The 20,028-nt window shown below is 39.5% G+C and overlaps 1 protein-coding gene across 10 annotated transcripts in view; it reads left to right on the top strand.

The window, feature by feature from the left end:
• The window catches only part of ESRRG (estrogen related receptor gamma), a 392,451-nt gene that overhangs the window by 223,828 nt on the left and 148,595 nt on the right, over window positions 1-20,028 (top strand). Inside the window, exon 3 of one of the 10 annotated variants that reach the window (XM_075496437.1) lies at window positions 4,547-4,593. The exons of 7 other annotated variants lie outside the window; for them this stretch is intronic. Coding sequence is in view for 1 of the 3 variants with exons in the window: in XM_075496430.1 (XP_075352545.1) it covers window positions 331-386 (56 nt within the window). In the remaining 2 variants the exon portion in view is untranslated. Of the gene's footprint in view, window positions 1-212; window positions 391-4,546; window positions 4,594-20,028 lie in introns of those variants that run through there. 2 more of the 10 variants (XM_075496430.1, XM_075496439.1) reach the window with 2 other exon arrangements.

The raw sequence follows: 20,028 nt of genomic DNA, 5'->3' as shown, positions 1-20,028 counted from the left end.
CGCTCCCCCGGCCCCACCCCTCTACCTGCCGCGCGGCCCGCGCGCCGGGCCGCCCCGGCGCCCCTGGCGCCTGATTGGCCGCCGCCCCACCAATCCGCCGTCCCCCCGGGCCGGGGGGACTGCATATGTAAAGCCCTACTTCATATTCATGAGCTCCGAGCGGGGCTTTAAGTCCTTGATTAGGCGCGCGGGCGAGCTTTTGGTCCCAACTGGCCGCGCCTGCCGCCGCCGCCGCCTCCGCCGGAGAGCACTGGTGCCAAGTGCGCGGCGCTCGGCCACGGAAACTTTGATTTACCGCGGGGGCGCACGAAGAATGGTCGCCGGGCGCACATGGATTCGGTAGAACTTTGCCTGCCGGAGCCGCTCTCCCTGCACTACGAGGAAGAGTAGGTACCGCTCCCCGCCCCCACCCCACCGCCGCCGCCTGCCCCAAAACATGACAGGCGCCTAGACGCCGCTGCAGGTAACGCTGTGCCGGGGCCGCGGGCGTGAGCCGTCGCGGGCGCGTCGGGCCCGGCCCGGCCCGGCCCGGCCCGGCCCGGGGCACTACGCGGCGGCTGCGCGCCGGGGGGGGGGAGACGGGCGGGCGGGTGGGCCGGTCGGAGGGAGGCAGGCGGCCGGCAGCGGGGCGCTCCGCGCCGGGGAGGAGCGGTGCTGTCCGCGTGTGAGCGCCCGGCCCCGGTGCCTGCCCCGGCGCTCGCAGTCTGACAGGTGCGCCGGCTCCCCCGTCAGCTCCGGCTGCGAGGCGGCGGCGGGCGGGAGGGAGCCCGCGCGCCGCTGGGGCGACGGTTGGGAGCGGCCGGCCGCCGCGCTGCCCTGAGGGAGCGGCCGCCCTGCCGGGGAGCGCCGCTCCGGACAGCGGCGAGAGCGGCCGGGGGGGTGTTTTGCACTTTTGCCGGGGTCCGTGCCGCACGGCGCGGCCCTCTGCTCTTGCTTTTCCCTACGAAAGGCAGCGAAATACTTTTTAACGAGCCGCGGTTCTTGGCCGGCACTTGCTAGCTACCTGGCGGAGCGTCTCCGGCGAAAAGCCTGGCGCCCGAACAAAACCAGGCGGTCTGGGGCTGACGAGTGGCTCCTGAACTTGATTTCAGCCCACAGCCGGGATTAAATATTAGTATATCACGGGAGCTGTCACCGATTCATTTTTCTTTATGTCGAGCCACTTGCGTAGCTGTGCCTTCGTATTACGCTGAGGGTGACAGTAACAGCGAGGCAAAACCCAAGCTAATAGCCAGCATCGCCCTAGACGCAGTCTGTGGAAAGGCTGTATTGAGAGGTGACAGTGTATTATAGGTAGATGCCCACTAGCTGTCCTTACTGTCTGCATATTGCATTGCTATTTGTAATTAAGCCAGAGATGAAAAGTGAATTGCAGTGATCGCGTATTGGTGAAATAGCGCGGGACGTAACAAATAGCCTGGCTGGCAGGAATACAATTTGGGAAGGGGAGGCAGGGAAACCCACTGTAATGTTCCGGGATAAATAAAAGAAAATAAACAGAGGTAGGATGCCCTCTCAGATGTGGTTTATAGGTCAGTGCACGCTGTGAGCTGCTGTATAGTGTAAGACAGCTTTATAAATGTAAGAATGCAGTTTGCACAGCTTTTACTAACAGTGATATATTTTTTATAAAATACATAAAAAGACGATAAGTTTGAGTTTTGGTTTTTTTTTTTTTCTTTTTGTGGATGGTTCCCCCCCGCCCCCCCCCCCCCCCCCAAAGGAGCTTTCTTGAATTTACCTTCTTACAGCTAATTTGAATGATTAGTTTAGATAAGCCTCTTAGAGTAGATGCATTTAAATGAAATCGGGGCACATGTCTTTTTGGCTCTGGTGCAAGATTCAAACTAATTTTTTTCTTCCTCTTTGGCTCAATTAAAAGTCATCTTAAAACACTCCCAGTATATTGTCCGAGCGTAGGGTTTGAAGCGTGTGTGGTTGACTGGACACAGAGAAATCATTAACGTTCAGAAATGTATCTGCTTCTCTGTCTCAATTAATAAGCTCCAGAGTTTTACACGTTATTAATATTCATAGTAATTGTTTTGACTGCATATTGTCACATGCGTATGCACAGACAAGCGTAAGGACATACAAAATAAATGTAGTAGTTTCTGCAGTTCTTATGTTATGGATGAGGGCAGAGAGGATTCGAGCTAAAAATTGTCCGAACATTTTGGGAGTGCACAGACATCTGTCCGACCATCACTAGGTATGCTTTGATTTTAAGGCAGAGCATGTTAAAGAATGCAATAACTTAAAGCCAGCTGCAACCTTGCCTTTTTGCTTTTTCAGCAATAACAATAACACTAATAATTACTAATAGTTAATAAGCTAACAGATGCAATAAATATATCTGCTCATTTTGACATATGTGTCAGTTTAATCATTCTAAATGAATCAGTGCGTTCATAACGTGAAATCTCCTTCAACCTCTGATTAAAATGTAACGTTGACTAAAGGATTATAGAGCGGACTTAATTTTACTGACTGTTTTAACAGTTGTCACAGCTGTTGGAAGAAGGAAAGGCAATTGAAATGCTCCAAAAAAGGGGGAGGGAGGGACGGGGGACGGGACTAGTTTAGTAAATTTAAACATGATCTCTGAATGCCAAACATAGAAAACTGAGGAGATTTGTAACTCCAGAAAGCTTCTGTGCCCTATGTACGTTTGCCCTTTGTGGCTCACTGTGTTTAATTTGAACCCTCAGCAGTTTCCCTACTTTCTCCATTTTACAACGTGCAACAGCCTTTAAACGTGAAACAAATTCAGCTGTTACAGTATGCATACGTTTTCATCTTGCAGTGCAACAGATAAAATACATAGATAACAAGAAATAAAGGTGGTGTAGAATGGCTGTAACATTTAAAAAGTGGATATAGGCGTCGCATCATGTGAATACTTCAGTGCAGCGCTGGTCGGTATACACACATTTTATTTTTCTAACCGTTTTCACGTTGCAATGTGGGAATGGTCTGTGGGGTTACCGTGCGAGTCTGTCTGGGTTTTGTTTGTGTACGGATGAATATAAGTGTGTGTATATACTCACATGCATCAGGACGTAAACATATATATTTCTGTGTGCGTGTGTGCACGTGAGGTGATTATATGCTAAGCATGAAAGAGTTTATGTCAGTTTCACTCTTCTTTAAAATATTTTGGCATAGCTTCTAATTGCCGAAGAATTTATTTTAGAAGCGTCTTTCGTTTGTAAAGGGAGGAAAGGGGTGGACTGAAGAACGCTTCTTTGTGAAGTGGGAAGCAGCACTTGATTCCGCTCCACGGTTTCTCCAGGCTGTGGAGATCTTTAACCTCATGCATTTGTCTTATGAGATAGGTGTTTAAAGTTGTTATTGAGAAATAAAGCCCAAAGTTGTCAAGAGTCTCCAGGCCTCCGTTACACGTACCCGGTGTGTAACGTGGCACGCAGCTCTGTGCTGTGAAGCCAGCCCCCAAGTGTGGGTGAGCGAACAGACTCTGCCTATGTTCTCCCCTTGGGCAGCAGGCAGGCCTTGGTCCATTCTTCCTTCTCCGTTTCCGGTCGTAGGTCTCTGCTTTTTTGGTTTTGATAGACTGCTGGCAAGTTTTTAAATCCTGCAGAAGTATAAAGGGTTTGTGCTGAAATGCCCGTCTGACAGCTTTTCATTTACTGGGGCTTGCCCCTCTTTTAGTGATGGTTGCTCATTTTAATGTGTTTATGGTTGTGCTCTTTTATTTACTGAGCCTGGTGCGTTGCAGCGGTAATTAACCCGTGTTATTAGCAAAGCCCTTGTGGATATTCATTAATTCTCTTGAATGGCTGATCATTTTTTCTGTACTTTTTCCCCCCCATTTTTTCCTAAGGCACGCTGTCCTTTTTCTAACAGTCCTTAAGCTTTAACGTTTCCTACAAATTTCTTTTTAAACTGAGGCAGGTAGAAGGGCACCATCCCTATAGTTCCATAATAAAGAATAACTATTGTCTTAACAAACTGTTTTCAAAGATGCTAATGGGAAACAAAACAACTGGGAGAATCTGTAGGGAACAATTTATTTAATTATTATTTTTCAAAACACATGCTTAATGATAAGAAAAGAGATAAGAATTTCCTTAGCCTTTTTTGTTGTTGTTGTTGTGTAGCTGCACTAGTTGTTGTGAATATTTTAGCGTTCATATTTTAATCAGATTTCAACTTAGTTAATAGCACTTTGGGCATTTAAAAAATATTGAGCCAGCAGAAAAATACTTGTGCTTGCACTGCTGAGAAAAGATAAGGGCCGCCTCATTAGCCAACCCTACTTTTGCAATTAATTTCAAATACATGGTGCTATTCATCAAATACAGAAGGTAACTTGTCCATGATAATATTTAACAATACTTGAAGCCTACTTTGCTTAGAGTAGCTAAGAAGTATGATATGTCTATTCTCACAGATATGTCAGTCCATATGCTATGCTGCTATTTCTGTATGTTACAGAGTGAAATTATGATAGAAAAATTACGGTATAAAAATATGAATTATTTATAAGTGACATGATTATTCATTTTATGGAATGTTTTTAAAGGACTGACCCTTGACCTGCAGGGAGGTTGCTTGTACCCGTGTGGAAGTGTAAGTGGGAATGAAAAAAACACTTATTTGAACCTTTCAAGAAAGTATCTCAAATAATTATCTTTGCTTAGGATAAGTGAAATGCCTAAGTAGGAAGAAAAAAAGGGAGGAACTCTTGCTCCTATTGAAGCTTAAAGTAGTCTCTGTCTATAAGATAAGCTTTGCTATGAATTCTTCTTCATAGCAAATTCATGGAGGGGAAGAAACAATAAAATGTTGATCCGTTACAAGTGCATATGAGCCTCACGCTACCAGGCTCTCTAGAGGAAATCTGTGATTATGCCAGGCCAGTTTGTTCAGTTTTTATCTCTTTTACATCCACTGGCCTTGTATTAAATTGTCATTGTCCTAAAGCACATGAGAGAGAAATGAATTGCATTTCTCGACATGCTCTGACAGTGAAATATTTAGCCTCTCTGTCTCCAATCATACTCATATGTATGTTTGATAGTGCAGGGATGACACCAACAGTCGCTGCAGCTTGACATTCCACTTATTACATGTTCTTTTACGTTTTGTGTATCCTCTTTTACTTGTAGGCTTGAGTTAGGTAATCATACGTGCTTACAGTCATATCTGTAGAAGCATGTGTGTGTGTGGTTTTATGTTTTATATATTTGCATTTTTCGTGGAAATCCTCTGTCTATGCACAACAAGTTTTGAGTTCAAATACATATATATCTGTGCATGTGTGCGTGTCCAGGTATATAGTGTATTCCTTATGCAGTTTGTGCAATGTACATCTGTTACTGTGTGTATGCACGCAGACATGCATACAGTAAGTATATGCAGAGCTATATAACTTCCCTCCATGCAGTTGCTTGTCAAAAACCTGCTGCTTTTATGTGTTTATTTTTTTCTTATCCATGAGAAGAGAGCTGGCCAGCAATGTAGACAAAACATTTGCACCTGATTTTATATCACATTCTCCATGTAATCTAGCATTTTCTGTATTTGTACTCATAATTTTGCTTTTAAAACATGCTGTATTTTTTTTATAAAAATTTCCTCTTCCAAGTAATTTACATGACTAATATTTATTCATATTCCTGTAAGTTTTGGCTCTCAGTGAGAAAACTGTTTTTCAGCTACATGTGTCCTTCGACATACGGTTATGTTTATTCCTAAAGAATATAATTATTTTTAGGGGGGGAAGCCTCCTACATATGATCATTAATATAAATCATGATGTCTTCAGACAAAAATATAAAATACACATTCCATTGCAATGGTCCTTAGTCCTCACCAAAAATCCTATAGCTTTTTTGTTACAGTTTGCTTGTCCAGAAGTAAAGATAGCGTGAAACATTAGAGAAAAATATTAAACTGAATTATGTACTGCTATTTCAGATAGTATTATTTAATTGTTATTTTTAAAGGAATTCTGTTTTGCCTTTTCAGTAGCACTTTGGAGAGTAACTTTGATAGATACGGTAGAACATTGCCTTTTGACATGTGCGTCTTGTGAAACAATTTATGTATTTGCTATGTTACAGAAGCTTTAAATCTCTTGGGTTTGTTTACATAATGCTTGTAATGTTTTTCAATTAATTTGTATTTTCTTCAAACAGAGAAGGGCTTTTCCCTTTGCTATTCCTTAATATAGCAGGTTTGCATTAAAGGGAATTTTGTCTAATTTCTAATTTTCTTCCCCTTTTAAGGAGCATAGCTTTTTAATCAGAGTATCATTTCCCATTTAAAATTGAAATTTTTTTTTTTTTTTTTTTGCTTCAGCTTCCTACACTTGCTAGGAAAAATCTCTATTAATATCCTAATGAAAGTTAGAGCGATATAGGTACTTCTACGGAGCGCAAGACAAGCATATGCTGTTTTTCATTACTGCTGAATGTCTAATTCTTACCGTGGGTCACCATTCTGAATTTGTATGAAATCTAGATGGAATTTTCTGATTTAGATCAAAATAATTTACAAGGCAAACCAAAAAATACTATTAGAAATATAAATCTCATATTTTTCATGACACTAACACAGAACATTAAGCATGAAATTGGAGAAGGGTCTCCATATACTGCGGAAAGTTAGTATATTGGGGTGTATGAAATAGAGGTTCCTTCTCCTCGGTCTAATCAAGCCATTTATAATATCCTTATACAGAATTGTGCGCATTTATTTATACGGTAACCTCCTGAAATATGATGAGTTTTCTCTATGCATGTGAGAATAGTCTAAATACATCTTTGTACCATATATTGAAAATTATATTCCCTTTCCCTGAGTAAAATCTCTTTGCAGATTTGAGCTGCAGTCTTAACGTGGGAGGGCAGATTCTCCTAAAGGGTTGTGTTCTGAAACCAAACTTTATATTAAAGTGATTTGAGGTTTCTTAGGTTATTACTCTGTAGGTTAGCAGGGACGTCTCTTACTCCTCTGTATCTTTTCATGTTGCTCTAAGTGAAAAAACCCGCACATCTCCTTCTCATCATTTTGATTGGAACCACATACCATATGTAATGTGTTTTGGCAGCACTCACCTAGCCAAAGAAAACAAATTAATATTAGCCATGCTGAGGGGTGTCAGAAGTATCACAGATGTGTCGATTTAGCTTTGCTCCATCACACACTCTTTCCTTAAACAACTGGTCAAGCTGTCGCAAAATGTAGTGTTGGCTACAGTGAGATTCTAATAGGTGTGATCAGAGATTGATGGCTTTGGCAAGTTAGAATGAGAAGATGATGTGGAGTTACTGTTGCTTGTTTTGAATGGCCTCAGAAAAAACCCAAACGAACAAGCAAAAAAAAAAAAAAAAAAAAAAAGGAGAAAGAAAAAGATTTGGGGGGGGGGGGAAAAGTAAAAATATAATAAATTATAAGCCAGCCCCCCCCTCCCCCCCCGCCAGCTATACATTAAACAATTTGAAGTCCTGCAGATGTAGAGATACTGGCAAGTGTAATGAAAAAGTCTGTCTAAAATGTCGTGCTAACTTGTTCCTGAGCATTTCTGAAATTCCTTCCCATATAAAGGTGCCAGGACGGGTGGGGAGAGGAGGAGGTGGCTTGTTTTATTCAGTCCATCCTTATCCGTGATACTGCTCTTCTTTTCTCCTTTCCCCCTATTTCTGGGTTTGTTTCTAGAGCTATTTTTGGAAGAAACACTTATTTTAATCTCACACATGAATATTTTTAAGGAAATATAAGACGGGAAAATCTAATAAAGAACAGTAGTTAACCAAATGGTGAAATCGTACTCCTTTATGCACTCTTAGCTGCGCTCTTTGTATAGCCAGTTACTGGCAGTTTGTATAATTCTCTATGTATTGAAAATACAACAGAGAGAAAGGATCAAGCAATTTTCTGTGTATTCTTTATTTACTTTTAAAATTTTTTTTCTGTCTCCAAATTGGCTGCAGGATTTGGTTCCTGTCTTTTTGGAGGATGAATGCCAGTATCCTTTTATGTTTAAAGTTGGTATTTCTTCGATGGACTGTGATATGCTCGGTTGACAAGTATTAATGCTGAAATAGTTTTATGAGGAATTAATTTCAGAAAGTCCATGAGGTTTTCTTTAGCACAATTATTTTACCTGTTGTTTTTTTTTTTTTTTTAAATGAGGAAAAACATCTAGTAAAAATAAAAGGTGAAACTCATGTGTCGTCTTAAAAGCAAACAGATTTAGAGTGTGTTTCCGAAAGCAAATGCACATGGACAGCTAGCAAAATAATCTTCGGAGAATGGTAAAATTCTTACAGCAAAAAGTGGATTTTTTTTCACCGTGGTAGTTTAATGTTCCGTGAATGCAAGATTTCCTCTACTGAATTATATTCACTTTTCCAGCAGTGAAAGAATTCCCTGGCAGCGTTCTCATAGCAGCCGTTAACGTAGTGGGACAGATCAGATGTTCTGAAGTGGCATGAAATGCCATGTCTTTAACCAACTGTTCCCGTGAGCGTTAAAGGGGTGAGAATCGGATTCCCAATAACTGAGTAAAGCTCAGGGGCACCCCATCGCTCCTCGGGGCAGAGGCTGATTGGGCCCAGTTGGTGCTGGGTGATATTTAAAGAGCTGAGCAGCCCCTGTCAGTGGCTGACATTAGTATGAATGACACCTGTCCCATCAATCACCAGGCCGCGGTGTCACAGATGGAGAAACAACAATCGGCTGAATTACCCGGCACTGCACACTTGGCTTAATTCAGCTCATTGTTCTCCTACCAATCTAGAGGATGGCTCGTTCTGCGCCGGGAGTCCAGACAGAGGCACGAGATGGGCTCAGGTGGTGGCACGTGCCTGCGCTTCGCTGCTCCGTCAGAGGTATTCCGCAAAAGGCTGTCAGGGGGTGGGGGCGGTGGGAAGGAGCGCTCCACGCAGGGACTGAAGCTTCAGCTTCTGAAGAAGGCTGTAATTAATCAAGAGCTGAAACTCGGGATTTCTCCCGGCCTTCCAGAACTTTTCATTTAGCTAGCCGAAAGCGCCCAGCGCCCAGCCAGGTTAACGTTTAACTCTTCAAATACTACGTTGTAGCTGTCATTCTGAGAAGAACGAAGGGAGATTCTGCATGTATTTCCTATGGCTGTGCAGTAAGCAAAATCTTCAAAGCCGTGGCCCTTCTGTAGTAGTAGATCTTTTATTATTCCTCAGTAGTTAGCACTGAAAATTCAGTATTGGAGACCCTGAATGAAAAGGAGAGTTGCTGAGAGGCTTTTTGGGGGGGGGGGAGTGGTAGTGTTTTGGTTTTGTGGTGGGTCTTTTAATCTTAATGCCAGACGAAGGTTGGATCATGAGAAATCACGGTCTTGTTCCAGACAAAAACAGTAGAGGCATTTAATGCCTTCAGACACTGTAACCATTTTCCTTCCTTCTTTCCTTTCTTTCTTTCTTTCTTTTTCTCACCCCTTGCAAATCGGAGACAGTTCCTAGAGGACAGGAGAATAAAATAAACAAAAAAGCAAATAGAAATTTTTTCTCTGCTCTGAAGTCCTGTGTCAGGTATGTTTTGAATGCATTTGAATTCTACTGCTTCCATGCTCTTTTCCAAGTAGCACCAGGTAAATGTCTGTGAAATACTGAGATGGAAGCAATCATTCTTACTTAATAAAATTTCTATCTTTTTATTTTTACACCACCCCCCCCCCCTTTTTTCTCCCCACATCCCTTTTGTGTTACGTGCTGTAGAATGGCTGTATTTTTGTTGTAAGCTAATTCACTGCTGGTGTTTTTGTTAGAACTAATGTCAGGCAGAAAACCTGTAGCATGCCAGAAACAGGCTACAATATACTGAAGACACAGCTTATGTTTGATTGTGTGTAAATACAGTTAGTTAGTTAGTTGGGTTTATCTGATAGCCTGGCAGAAAGAGAGAGGAGCAGTACAAACTGTTTTCAGTAACTGTGCTGTTCATACACCTGATAAGATTGAGAGTGCTTTGGAACTACTGATATGCTTTGAATAAGAAAAGAATAATCACATCCACTGGCACCGGCTTATCGGGAATGAAGTAAAATGCCAGCACTTTTACATTAGCAAAAGTAAATGTTTTAGACACTTTGGGCCTTTTTTCCATTTAAATTAAATAGCAGGGTGCTTTTGAGTGTGCTGTAATGAATGGAAGGATTTATTACCTTGACAAAATTACAGGTGAATATGTTGAGAGAGGAGACCTCGGCAACAATAACAGCTCTTTTGATAAGTGGCTACATCTATTCATGCTTTTGGTACAGAAATTCAGTAATTTTATCCTCTCTTGCTCTGTGAAGTGCAGTGGCTAACTTACAATGTGCAGTTCTTCACAGTGTAACATACTTGTGTATTTTGTAATATACTGGCAACACATTTGAAATTCAGCACGTAACACGGCTGTTCATAACATAATGCTTGATCATTTACTAGTATGTCCTCTGCCTTCAGTTGCTGTGTATTTTTGTGTTCGAAAAAGAATATATCTCAGAGTCTTAGCTGGTAAGGCAAGGTATGATTCATCATTAACTTACCCCAGCAGGCAAGAAGTGTGCTCGGATGCACTATTATCTTCTCAAAGTTTACCGATTTTTATTTTTGTACCTTTTTTATTTCCAGATTCTTTTCCTTTCACGTGCCTACAATTAATTTTGGGATATGCAAATTTGATGAATGATAGTGCAAGAGCAGATTTGATTGATTTTGGATTATTATTGATTACTGTCAATGAGATCACTGTGACACTCTGAAATCAATGGTATGTGATTAAACCAAGGCACCACTGTTCTATACATTAGGCAGCAGTTGGGAATTTAGGAGCTGAATGTTCACAAGCTATAAATTGAGAAAATGTTCAGATTTAAATAGCCCTTTGTTTGGCATTTACTCACCAAAATACGTTTCTTGGGAAAGTTAGTTTTCCCAAGTGCAGGCTTTCAGTAGAAGAAAGGTCATTGATTTAAGGTTTATTAAATTTTAGCTAAAAACAACTGGCTCCATTTGGGTGTAAAATAATTTAAGTACTTACTGCAGGCAACCTTCATGCTTTAGAGCTGTTGCTCAAAGGTTTCATTCTTCTATGAAGATGTCAACTGTAAATATAAAAATGCATCACTGAAAATGTAATGGTTTAAGGATTCAAACTGAAATAAAAATTTCTGCCTGGGGAAAGCACTATAATCAAAATAAAGTAGTCTTAACTTTTTTGCTGTGGAGGCCATACTTGAAAAGAGCGCTTGAAGGCAGCAGGTAGCAAGCTTGGTAGGGAATGCCAATTTTTATTTATTTATTTATTTATTTACACCCCCTCCCACCCCCCCATGATAGCCTAGCTTTGGAATCAGCAATACACTTCAGCCACTAATACTAGACAATATGTAAGCTGCTGCCGCTTCTGAAATGCGGTATCCTGGCATTTAAGTCAATTTTATAATCTGGCAAAAACCCCACCTGGCAATATTAAAATCCAGCTTCTGAAGCACTTTTATTTCTGAAAGCTTTTTATGTCTTTTTATATCTTTTTAGCACATATTAAATTTCTGAGGAGCAGTGGCCTGGATGTATACTTGATGGATGACTGGGGCGGGGCTTTTCCCCCCTTCCCTTCTCCCCCCCCCCCCTTTTTTTTTTAATTTTTTAAAAATGTATGATACTTGCACATTAGGTAATGCTGGAACAGGAATGCTGCAGATGCAGCTGTTTGACAAAATTACTGTGGGGTTTTTGTACCATTGTTAGGTAAGTTAGCGGAGATTTTCCAAGGTATGAAGGGCAGCCTGCTCCCAAGTTGTTGCATCTGTCTTAAGAAATCTTTTGCTTTTACTTGTAGTGGCCTGATTCAAAACTAAATGGAAAGAATGCCATTCATTTTAGTGGATTTTGGATCAGTCTCTATAATTGATTTAAAAAATGAATGATTTGGTAGTATTTTAAAAGAAATCAATGAAGAAATAGAGCCTGTGTTCCAAGGATTCACTGCCAGGATGTGACATTTGCACCAGTATAGAGTTGCCTAAAGGAGTGTGACCAGGAAATACTAAGATTACCCCATAATATTTTCTGTGTGAGCTTAAAAGCAGTGTTGGCATTATGCCAATGTCGTCAGTCTTGTGTTGACTAAAGAGGAGGTAGAAATCCTTCAGATGGAGATGGTAAGACAAAGTGAGACTGACCCCTTTTTTCCTTGGTTTTACATCTGAATTGCAAGAGAGGTTGAAATGCTGAATTTACGTAAAGATTGTTTGATCTTGGTTTGTTTCTGCTGATGAATTTCGGATGAAAAGTTGTAACGTGGAATACACGTGTCTGCTTGATGCATATTATCTTCCTGTATAGGCAGAAACACCTTGGTTTTCCTGTGCAGAATTAAAGAGTCACAGAGGATGGTCATGGTCATTCAGGACGTCTTTCCCCATGAGATGCAAAATAAATTTTAATAGATGGAGAATTGCCTTGACTGGCCTCCAACCAACATTTTATTTATGAAAAGGCTCATATAGTGTTTAAGAGATATAGGAACTTGGCTCTTGGACAGAAAGCATTTTTCTACTTTCTCTTTTGTAGAAAGAAATAGGCCAAGATGGCATAACAGGATATAAGGAGACACAGAGTTTGCTGTCCAAATATTCTGATGCTTCTTTATGTTATTCTAGTCATATAAAGAGTACCTTAAAGTAGGTGTGACAGTAGTATGTCCTGCCCTCCATTTTAGAGACTTTTCTAGTGCAAAACTTTGTTGTAGATAACAATGCCTATGTCTGAGTCTCTGAGTCAGTAAAGTTGCATGTGATTTCTATCTCTGATCTCAACGCACAATTTATATCGATATGTTCGCCAAACAAAGGGTTTCTGTTGTAATTGGTTTTCCTTTCCTCGATTTTCTTATTCTCTCTGAATATGAGCACTATGTAATTCCAGACCAATTCCTTTAATCACAGATCACCTTTTTGTCTCTGGTAAAGCATTCAAACTTCTGTACTTACTCAACCTTATGAAGGCATAGGTGTATTTTACTGCTGGGATCAGTGGGAGGAAGATCTGACTCTATGGCGCCTTTTTTTTTTTTTTAATGCTTAAATGTGTAGATCAGTTTTGTGATAAAAAAGAAGCTGTTTTCTAGAACAGTAACATTTTAATTTCATGTGAAAATATGTTAAAGGAAGTTTCTTGGAAAATCTGCAAAAGCCTATTTCTATAAAGGTTCACAAAAGGATGCTTTATCAACATTCAGTACTTCTGTTAAAGCAAAGCCTATTATTTTCTTAGGCACAAAGGAAAAGGTGAGTTACACAGCATATATTTATAAAGGTTGTGTCCATGACATTTGTCTCTAAGATTTGCTGTCTGGAGAAGAACTCCTAGAAAAGGTAGGCATGAGGACTAAATATAAGCATGTGCACTTAAACCCCAATGTTAAATTTTGGTCAGCCTGAAGTAGCAGAGTAAGGAAAATTGAGGCATGCACGTCAGTTCTTCCCTTTTATGGTTTTTGCATAGCAGTGGGGGTTTTGTTTCCACTTTAGTGACTAGTTTTTTGTTGAAGCTGGTGAGGATTGTCTCGGAGCAGCACAAACCACAACCCATCAGCAGGCTGCTAGTCAGCAGCAGGTGTGAACAACATAAAACAGGATTAACACTGAACCAGAGTGTGCACTAAAAACAGAACCCCTGCCTTGGTTTTACAAGGGCAATAAGATAGAAGCACTCTTGTCGTGTTTACTAAACAGTGTTCAGTGGACTATGTAAATGGCTCTGCTCAGCTGCAGAGAAATAAGTGCAAGAATTACTATGTATTTGAGATTTTTAAAGACACTTTTTGCTCCTTTAAGAGTAGACCTCTGTTAGTGTTGAACCAGAGGCATAGAGGCAAATGTCAAGGCGTTCAAAGTTAGTGCTTCGGTTTTTACAGTGGAGGGAAGGGAGGAGGGAATGTCGGCATTCAGGGTTTAATTTTTTTGGTCGTTGACATAGGGGAGTAGGTAGATTGTATTGTCTTTTTGAAATTACACCTTTACGATTTAGGGTTAAATGTCTGCTTATTTCTTCTGTACACATTTCCTTTAAAAAGGCAGCTTTTCCATTCCTTGGCATTTGCATATTTGGGAGCTTCTAAAGCCATGTATTTATTATATCCATTACATTCAGCATCAAATTCTGCCCTCACTTATGCTCTGTATTAAAAGTTAGGGGGATACATTTGCAGTGGAAGCAGAATTTACTTCTTGTTTTATATTAGGATTTTTTATAAGCTACTCCCATTTCCCTGCCTCTATCAGTATATTACCTGATCAGAGAAATTTTCATGTTTTAGGTAAAGATGTGTTTAAGGTGACATAATTTTTCATAAATATTGTGGGTAATTTTACTTGTTTGGGGTTTTGGTTTTGTGTTTTGTTTTGGTGGTTGGTCGTCCCGTCCCCCCCCCCCCCCCCCCCCCCCCTTTATTCCTGGACCAGACTTTGCAAAGAGGTTAGTATCTATTAGGCTGCATTTGCACAATGTATGTAGCTTGATTTGAAAAAAAAAAAAAACCCAACCCAACAAAAAAACCCAAACAAAATGCCCGCCCTCCCCCCAACCCAAAAAACCCAAACAAAACCAAAAACAAAACTCCAACCCACAAGAAACACAACTCATTTTTCAGAAGTCCTACAACCTCAGCCCTAGGAAAACTCATCAGATCTTCTGTTTGCAGAGTTCTAATGAAAATTTGATCCTTTTGAAAATCAACTTCATGGTATTTGTATCAAGTCCAGTTTAAGTATAATTATGTTGTCTTTCCTGTGATGCTCACATGTGATTGGGATTGACAATTACTTTCCTCATAGAACAGAATGAAGAGTTTTTTTATCATTCAGTGTTGTCTCATCAGCGGTAGCTCCTTGCAAATTACCAGATTATAGATATGTATTTAGGCATGCAAATTTATTTACTGAAACACCTTTATGAACAATAGCTGCTTCTGTAGGGTCCAAATGCTGTCTTCACAGACACCTGTGCAACTCAACTCCTTTTGCTGTCAAGATGTCCATATACAACTCTTTCTTTAGAGGTACAGGTCTGATTTTTGGGGGGATACCTCAGGCTTCAGATGATGAGGGCTTTGCTTACACATGGTGTCCACATAGCAATGGCAAGCATTACACAAGCAGGAAGATTGCATTCCAAGTTTAAATTTGAAGTTAAAGAGAATTTAATAGGTTTGTTTGAGAGTAAAAAAATAGTCAAGAATTAATATATTTTCTAAAATACCTTGAATAGTCATATCACCTTATTAATTAGTGGATTTAATAAATCCATTAAAAACAATTATTTAAAAATAATACCTAAACTGTGAAAATATGTCCAAACCAGAAAGAACCTAGTATCAGTCTTGTGGCCTTCAATAGGAATTATTTTATTCTTTATTCCCCTATTTTTTTCCCCACATGTAGTTAAATACAAACGATTTCAACGCTAAGAATATACATGACCAGTTTCAACCGTGAGTTTTGTTCATGAAAACAGAAGGCTTGGGATTTCTTATTTTTTAAAAAGCTTACCAATGTAATACTCTTTTTGAATCCAAGTTTTGTTCTATGATTGGCCGCTCCAATAGCTTGTGTGTTCCTGTTGTGACAACCTGGCAGTGGCTCAGGTTTATTTTTAAGGAGGGTGTTCCTGCATGTTCAGAGTTCTTTTCATATATTGTTGTTTAGAAAACAGCTTATATCATCATAGTGAAATCACGACTTGCGTGATAGCATTTGCAAACTGACTGTAAAGTGCGCTGCTTTTACTGTCTGTGATGATGTAAACTAGTTACTCTAACTTGAAATGCTTTTCTGAAACTGGTAGTGCATAGTTCACCATTTCTAGAAGTTGCTGGTACCAAAATCTATTGCATAATTTTGTCAGTTTGCATGTATGATCCTTGGATTCTTTCACCACCCCCCCCACCACCACCCCCCTGCCCCCCGAGGTGGTAATATAAAACCTTAAAGTTCAGGATTTTCAGTTAGGACACATAAGCATACAGAAGTTGTGCTGCTTATCCAAAGTTTATCCGAAGTGCTTAACCTCTTTGGCCTCAGGATCAGCCTGGGCATCCCATGAAAGCAGTCTGTCCCTTGAGGTTTTCTGTAATTCCTGGCTTCTGCCAGGTCAGAAATAAACAAGAATAAACTTTTTGGTAATACTGCTATGTCTTCTCCCTGGGCCAGACGAAACTAGATGCTATATTACTATGTTTATTATTATTTGAGTCCCTACTAAGTGTGTTTAAATCTCTGAAGATATAAGTTCCTGTTTGTTTCAGGCTTTAGTTGCCAGTTTGCACCAGTCCTTGTTTACTCATGCAGGTTTATTTACAGTCAGTTTCTCTTTCCAGTTGTACCAGTATGCTCAGAGGGAGCAGAATCTAACACAGAACATGTCTTGACTTACACTTTTTCTTTTACCTTCAACATCGTGTAATTGCTTATTCTGATTTTTTTTTAAAAAAAAAAAAGATATTTTGACTCAGTAGTTGAGTGTAATTGCAAATCACTTCCATATGATTTACCCTGTTATTATTTAGTATTTCTATTATGGTAGTATATAGAGGCCCCTGTCATGCTACTGTGGTGTACAGTGTATAAATATAGGTAGTTCCTATTCAAGAGCTTTGATGACTACAAATACAAGCAATTCATGAAAACTGCAGAAAAGGGGTCAACGTAGTTTTTAATAGGACCAGGGCAACCGTACTCTGTATGTGTGCATAGGTAGTTGCGTAAAATTTGTGTGTGGTTTTGTATTTTTAATTTAAAATAAAAGTATTAACTTCAGGCTAGCAAGGAAGTACAGATTGTTTTATTGTAGGTCAGCAGAAATCTACCTGGCATTTGAGGGAGAGGTGGGTGGTTTCCTGTGTGTCAGTTCAGAGAAGGTGCAGTTAATGAAAAGGAGGTAGAGTGAAAAGCACTGTGAAAGGGAGACGGGGAGCAACCCAGGCTGCTCTCATTGACATGGCACAAGGGGTGAGAGAAGAGGTTGGAGAGACAAATCTCGATAGTATAGGATTGCATGGAGCATCTAACTGACCACTTACATTTAATACCTTTTTTTCAATATGATTTTTAAAAATTGTCCTTGAAACAGGATTTCAGTTAATACTCTGAATCAGTTGCCTGCTGATTTGAAAAGAGTATGAAGTTAATCACTTCTGCTCATTTGGACGGCAATATGTTTTGTATGAAAAGAGTAACTTCTGTGGTACAGTGATGCTGGTGCCAGTCAAACTCTGTCACATGTGTCACCAGATTTATTTTTTTTCTCAGTTTCATGTGTTCTTGCTTAAAACGCATATTACAGTTTTTTCTTACTGTCATCTTCACTGTGTTTTGCCCGGTGTTCCAGAGAGGAAAGCAACATATTAAAATGTTAATTTTTGCAGTCAAAGATAGACTTACTGCCTCAGCTTTTGTTTGCATTTTCCCTAGAAGTATCAAATCTTTTGTAATAAACTATTAATTTTATATATCTCCTGAAATGGGGAACAGAAGAAATTCAGTCAAGGAACATACTACACAGATGGAAACTGAGGCTTATCACTGTATGTATAATAGCTGTTAAGACTTCATCTAAAAACTGTGACCATGTACCAGAAGATACATAAATTTATATTAAAAAAAAAAATTTGGAACAGTTACCTGTGAAAGGGTAGAGGTATTTGGAAACTGAAGCTGAATGAAAATTTTTGTGAAGTCAGGAGTTTAAGATCTTTATAAGATTTCAGGCATATTTTGTTTCATGTGCACCACTCGGGGGGGCTTCCTGGAGAATAGAGATGGACTTTTCTCCTTTAAGGGAAGAGGGGAAATGCTTCTTACGTACTCTTAAGTGAATTGCATTTTGGTTTAAAAAGCAAATAAGCATCTGGTCATTTATTTAACAAATTCATATAGTATTGTATGTAAAGGGTTTTTTCCCTCTGCGTAGTGCTTTCTGCTACGCTGATGATAATGTACCTGGAAGGAAAAGGCAGTCCAAGCTGAGGCAGCCAGCGTCAGACAGGGCGGTCTGCCATCTGTCCCACCTGCTGCATTCATGTGTCCATCTGGTTACTGCAATAGCTCATTGCAGGCTTCAACAGAAGAACATTCAGGCTGAAAAGAAGGCAGTGTGAATTATTTAGGTAGCTAGTGTAAATAAAGAGAGGGGGAGAGGAGCAAAGGAGGGGGGTTGTGAGAGGGAGAAAGCACTCTCTTACTCCTAGATGCTTTGGAATGTGTTAATGCATGAGAGCATTTGATTTGCATATAGATTTAGATGTATAGATCATTGTGAAGATTACAAGCCAATGAGTTTTATCTAGATTTAGATAGCTCTCAGCCTGGTTTGCACATAAAATATAGCCAGTTTCAGGAGGAGAATCTTTGGGGACTTTAAACCTAAGTGAAACTGATGAAATGTAATGCTTTTAGGTATTAATTTAGCAGAAATAAAATATTTCCTTTAAGGGCTTTCTGTGCCCTTTGTTAACCAAGAATTTATAACTACTTTGCATAGTCGGTGCTTTATACACACTGTGTGGTTTTGATTTGGTTATATAGTTAGTTACATTTGTAGTCATCTGTACTTTATTCTAAGAGGAAAAGCAGTTGACAAATGCTTTTGCTTTTCCTCTTCCTCTCATGTTTATCAGGTGAAGATTAAATCCAGTCATCAAACAAATAATTTTCCAGCTGTCAGTGTATATATTGCTATACAGACAAAAATGTATATGTTTTTGTGCCTACGTAAACATACGTAAAACATTTAAATTTTTTTAGATATTTTTAATGCAGGTGATCAAACAGAATTTCATATTGTTACAGTGGTCTTGAAAAAATAAGTAAGTTTATTTTATAGTTGCTTGCTTGAATTTCAAAATGACCACCAGAAGGTTTAGTCTATGGTGGATTATTTATTGCTAAAATTGAATTATTTTTAAAAAAGATAAAACCTGTTAGTGCTAGATTTGAGCATAGGAAGTTAATCTGAATAATTCTATTCTAAACATTTTAATAATAGTGCTGTCATGTCAGATTTTTTTTTCAAATGCAGGAAACATTAGTCCAATGCTGTGTTTAAAAAATAAAAGATTGGCTTCATATTTGGATATGTTTCCTGACATAAGATTCTTCTTGCTTTCTAATTTTAAATGTCAAGGTTTCCTGGACCAAAGAATAAAACCAGGATCATCTTAAGAGGAATCCTTGAAATTGTGGGAGGGTTTTGTGTTATTGTTTTGCCTGGGTTTAGATCTGCAGAAGAAAGGGACACAGCATCTTGAAATCCCAACAGCCTGGCTACTTCTCTAAGATTTGCATGAAATTCAGCTGCAGCCTTCAAAGGGATTTGAGTGGATTGGATTCTTTAAGGTTAGTCCATGTCAAACCTATTATGTTCAATTCACATGCAAAACCCTTTTTACGTTTTTTTTTTAAGCCAATACGGCTCTAGCTACTATTAAGGTGACATGGTGTACTTGCAGTAGAACGTCCATGGTAATGGATCACCCTACTGGCACGTGTAACTAGCCAATAATCCACTTTGTCATCTTTCAAATTAAAAGGTTCTGTGTTCTGTATCTTCCTCAGATTGAAGAGGTTTTGTTTGCAAAGGTTGAGAACCTGGAGACTATTTTAAAGTATCTGAGTCAGTGTGAATATCCATCTTCCATCTAAAACGTGATCCCGAAGTTACGTGATCCCCCCCATTAAATGAAGATTAATTTAACCTTTGAAAGTAACTTAAACTCCATGTTCTTAACTTTCCAGGTCTTTGAGTTCTCGTTCTCCCTGTAGATTGACTTCACTGTTAAATGATTTTAGGAGTACAGTATATGTTCTGTGGTGAATCAGGAAACAATTGCAGGGAAAAAAAAATGATGAAAATATTTTATGGTATATAAAAGGATTAGTGGCTATTTCAGAACTGCAAGGACATGACTTTCAAAAGAAGAGTTTAATTTTTAATTTAAAGGCCAACTTGAAGGAATTTGATGCATCTCAAACATTTA

Source organism: Mycteria americana, chromosome 3 (assembly GCF_035582795.1).
Source record: "Mycteria americana isolate JAX WOST 10 ecotype Jacksonville Zoo and Gardens chromosome 3, USCA_MyAme_1.0, whole genome shotgun sequence".
Taxonomy (NCBI): Eukaryota; Metazoa; Chordata; class Aves; order Ciconiiformes; family Ciconiidae; genus Mycteria; species Mycteria americana.
The sequence above is the reverse complement of the archived record's forward strand: the minus strand, read 5'-3'. Positions and strand labels throughout refer to the sequence as shown.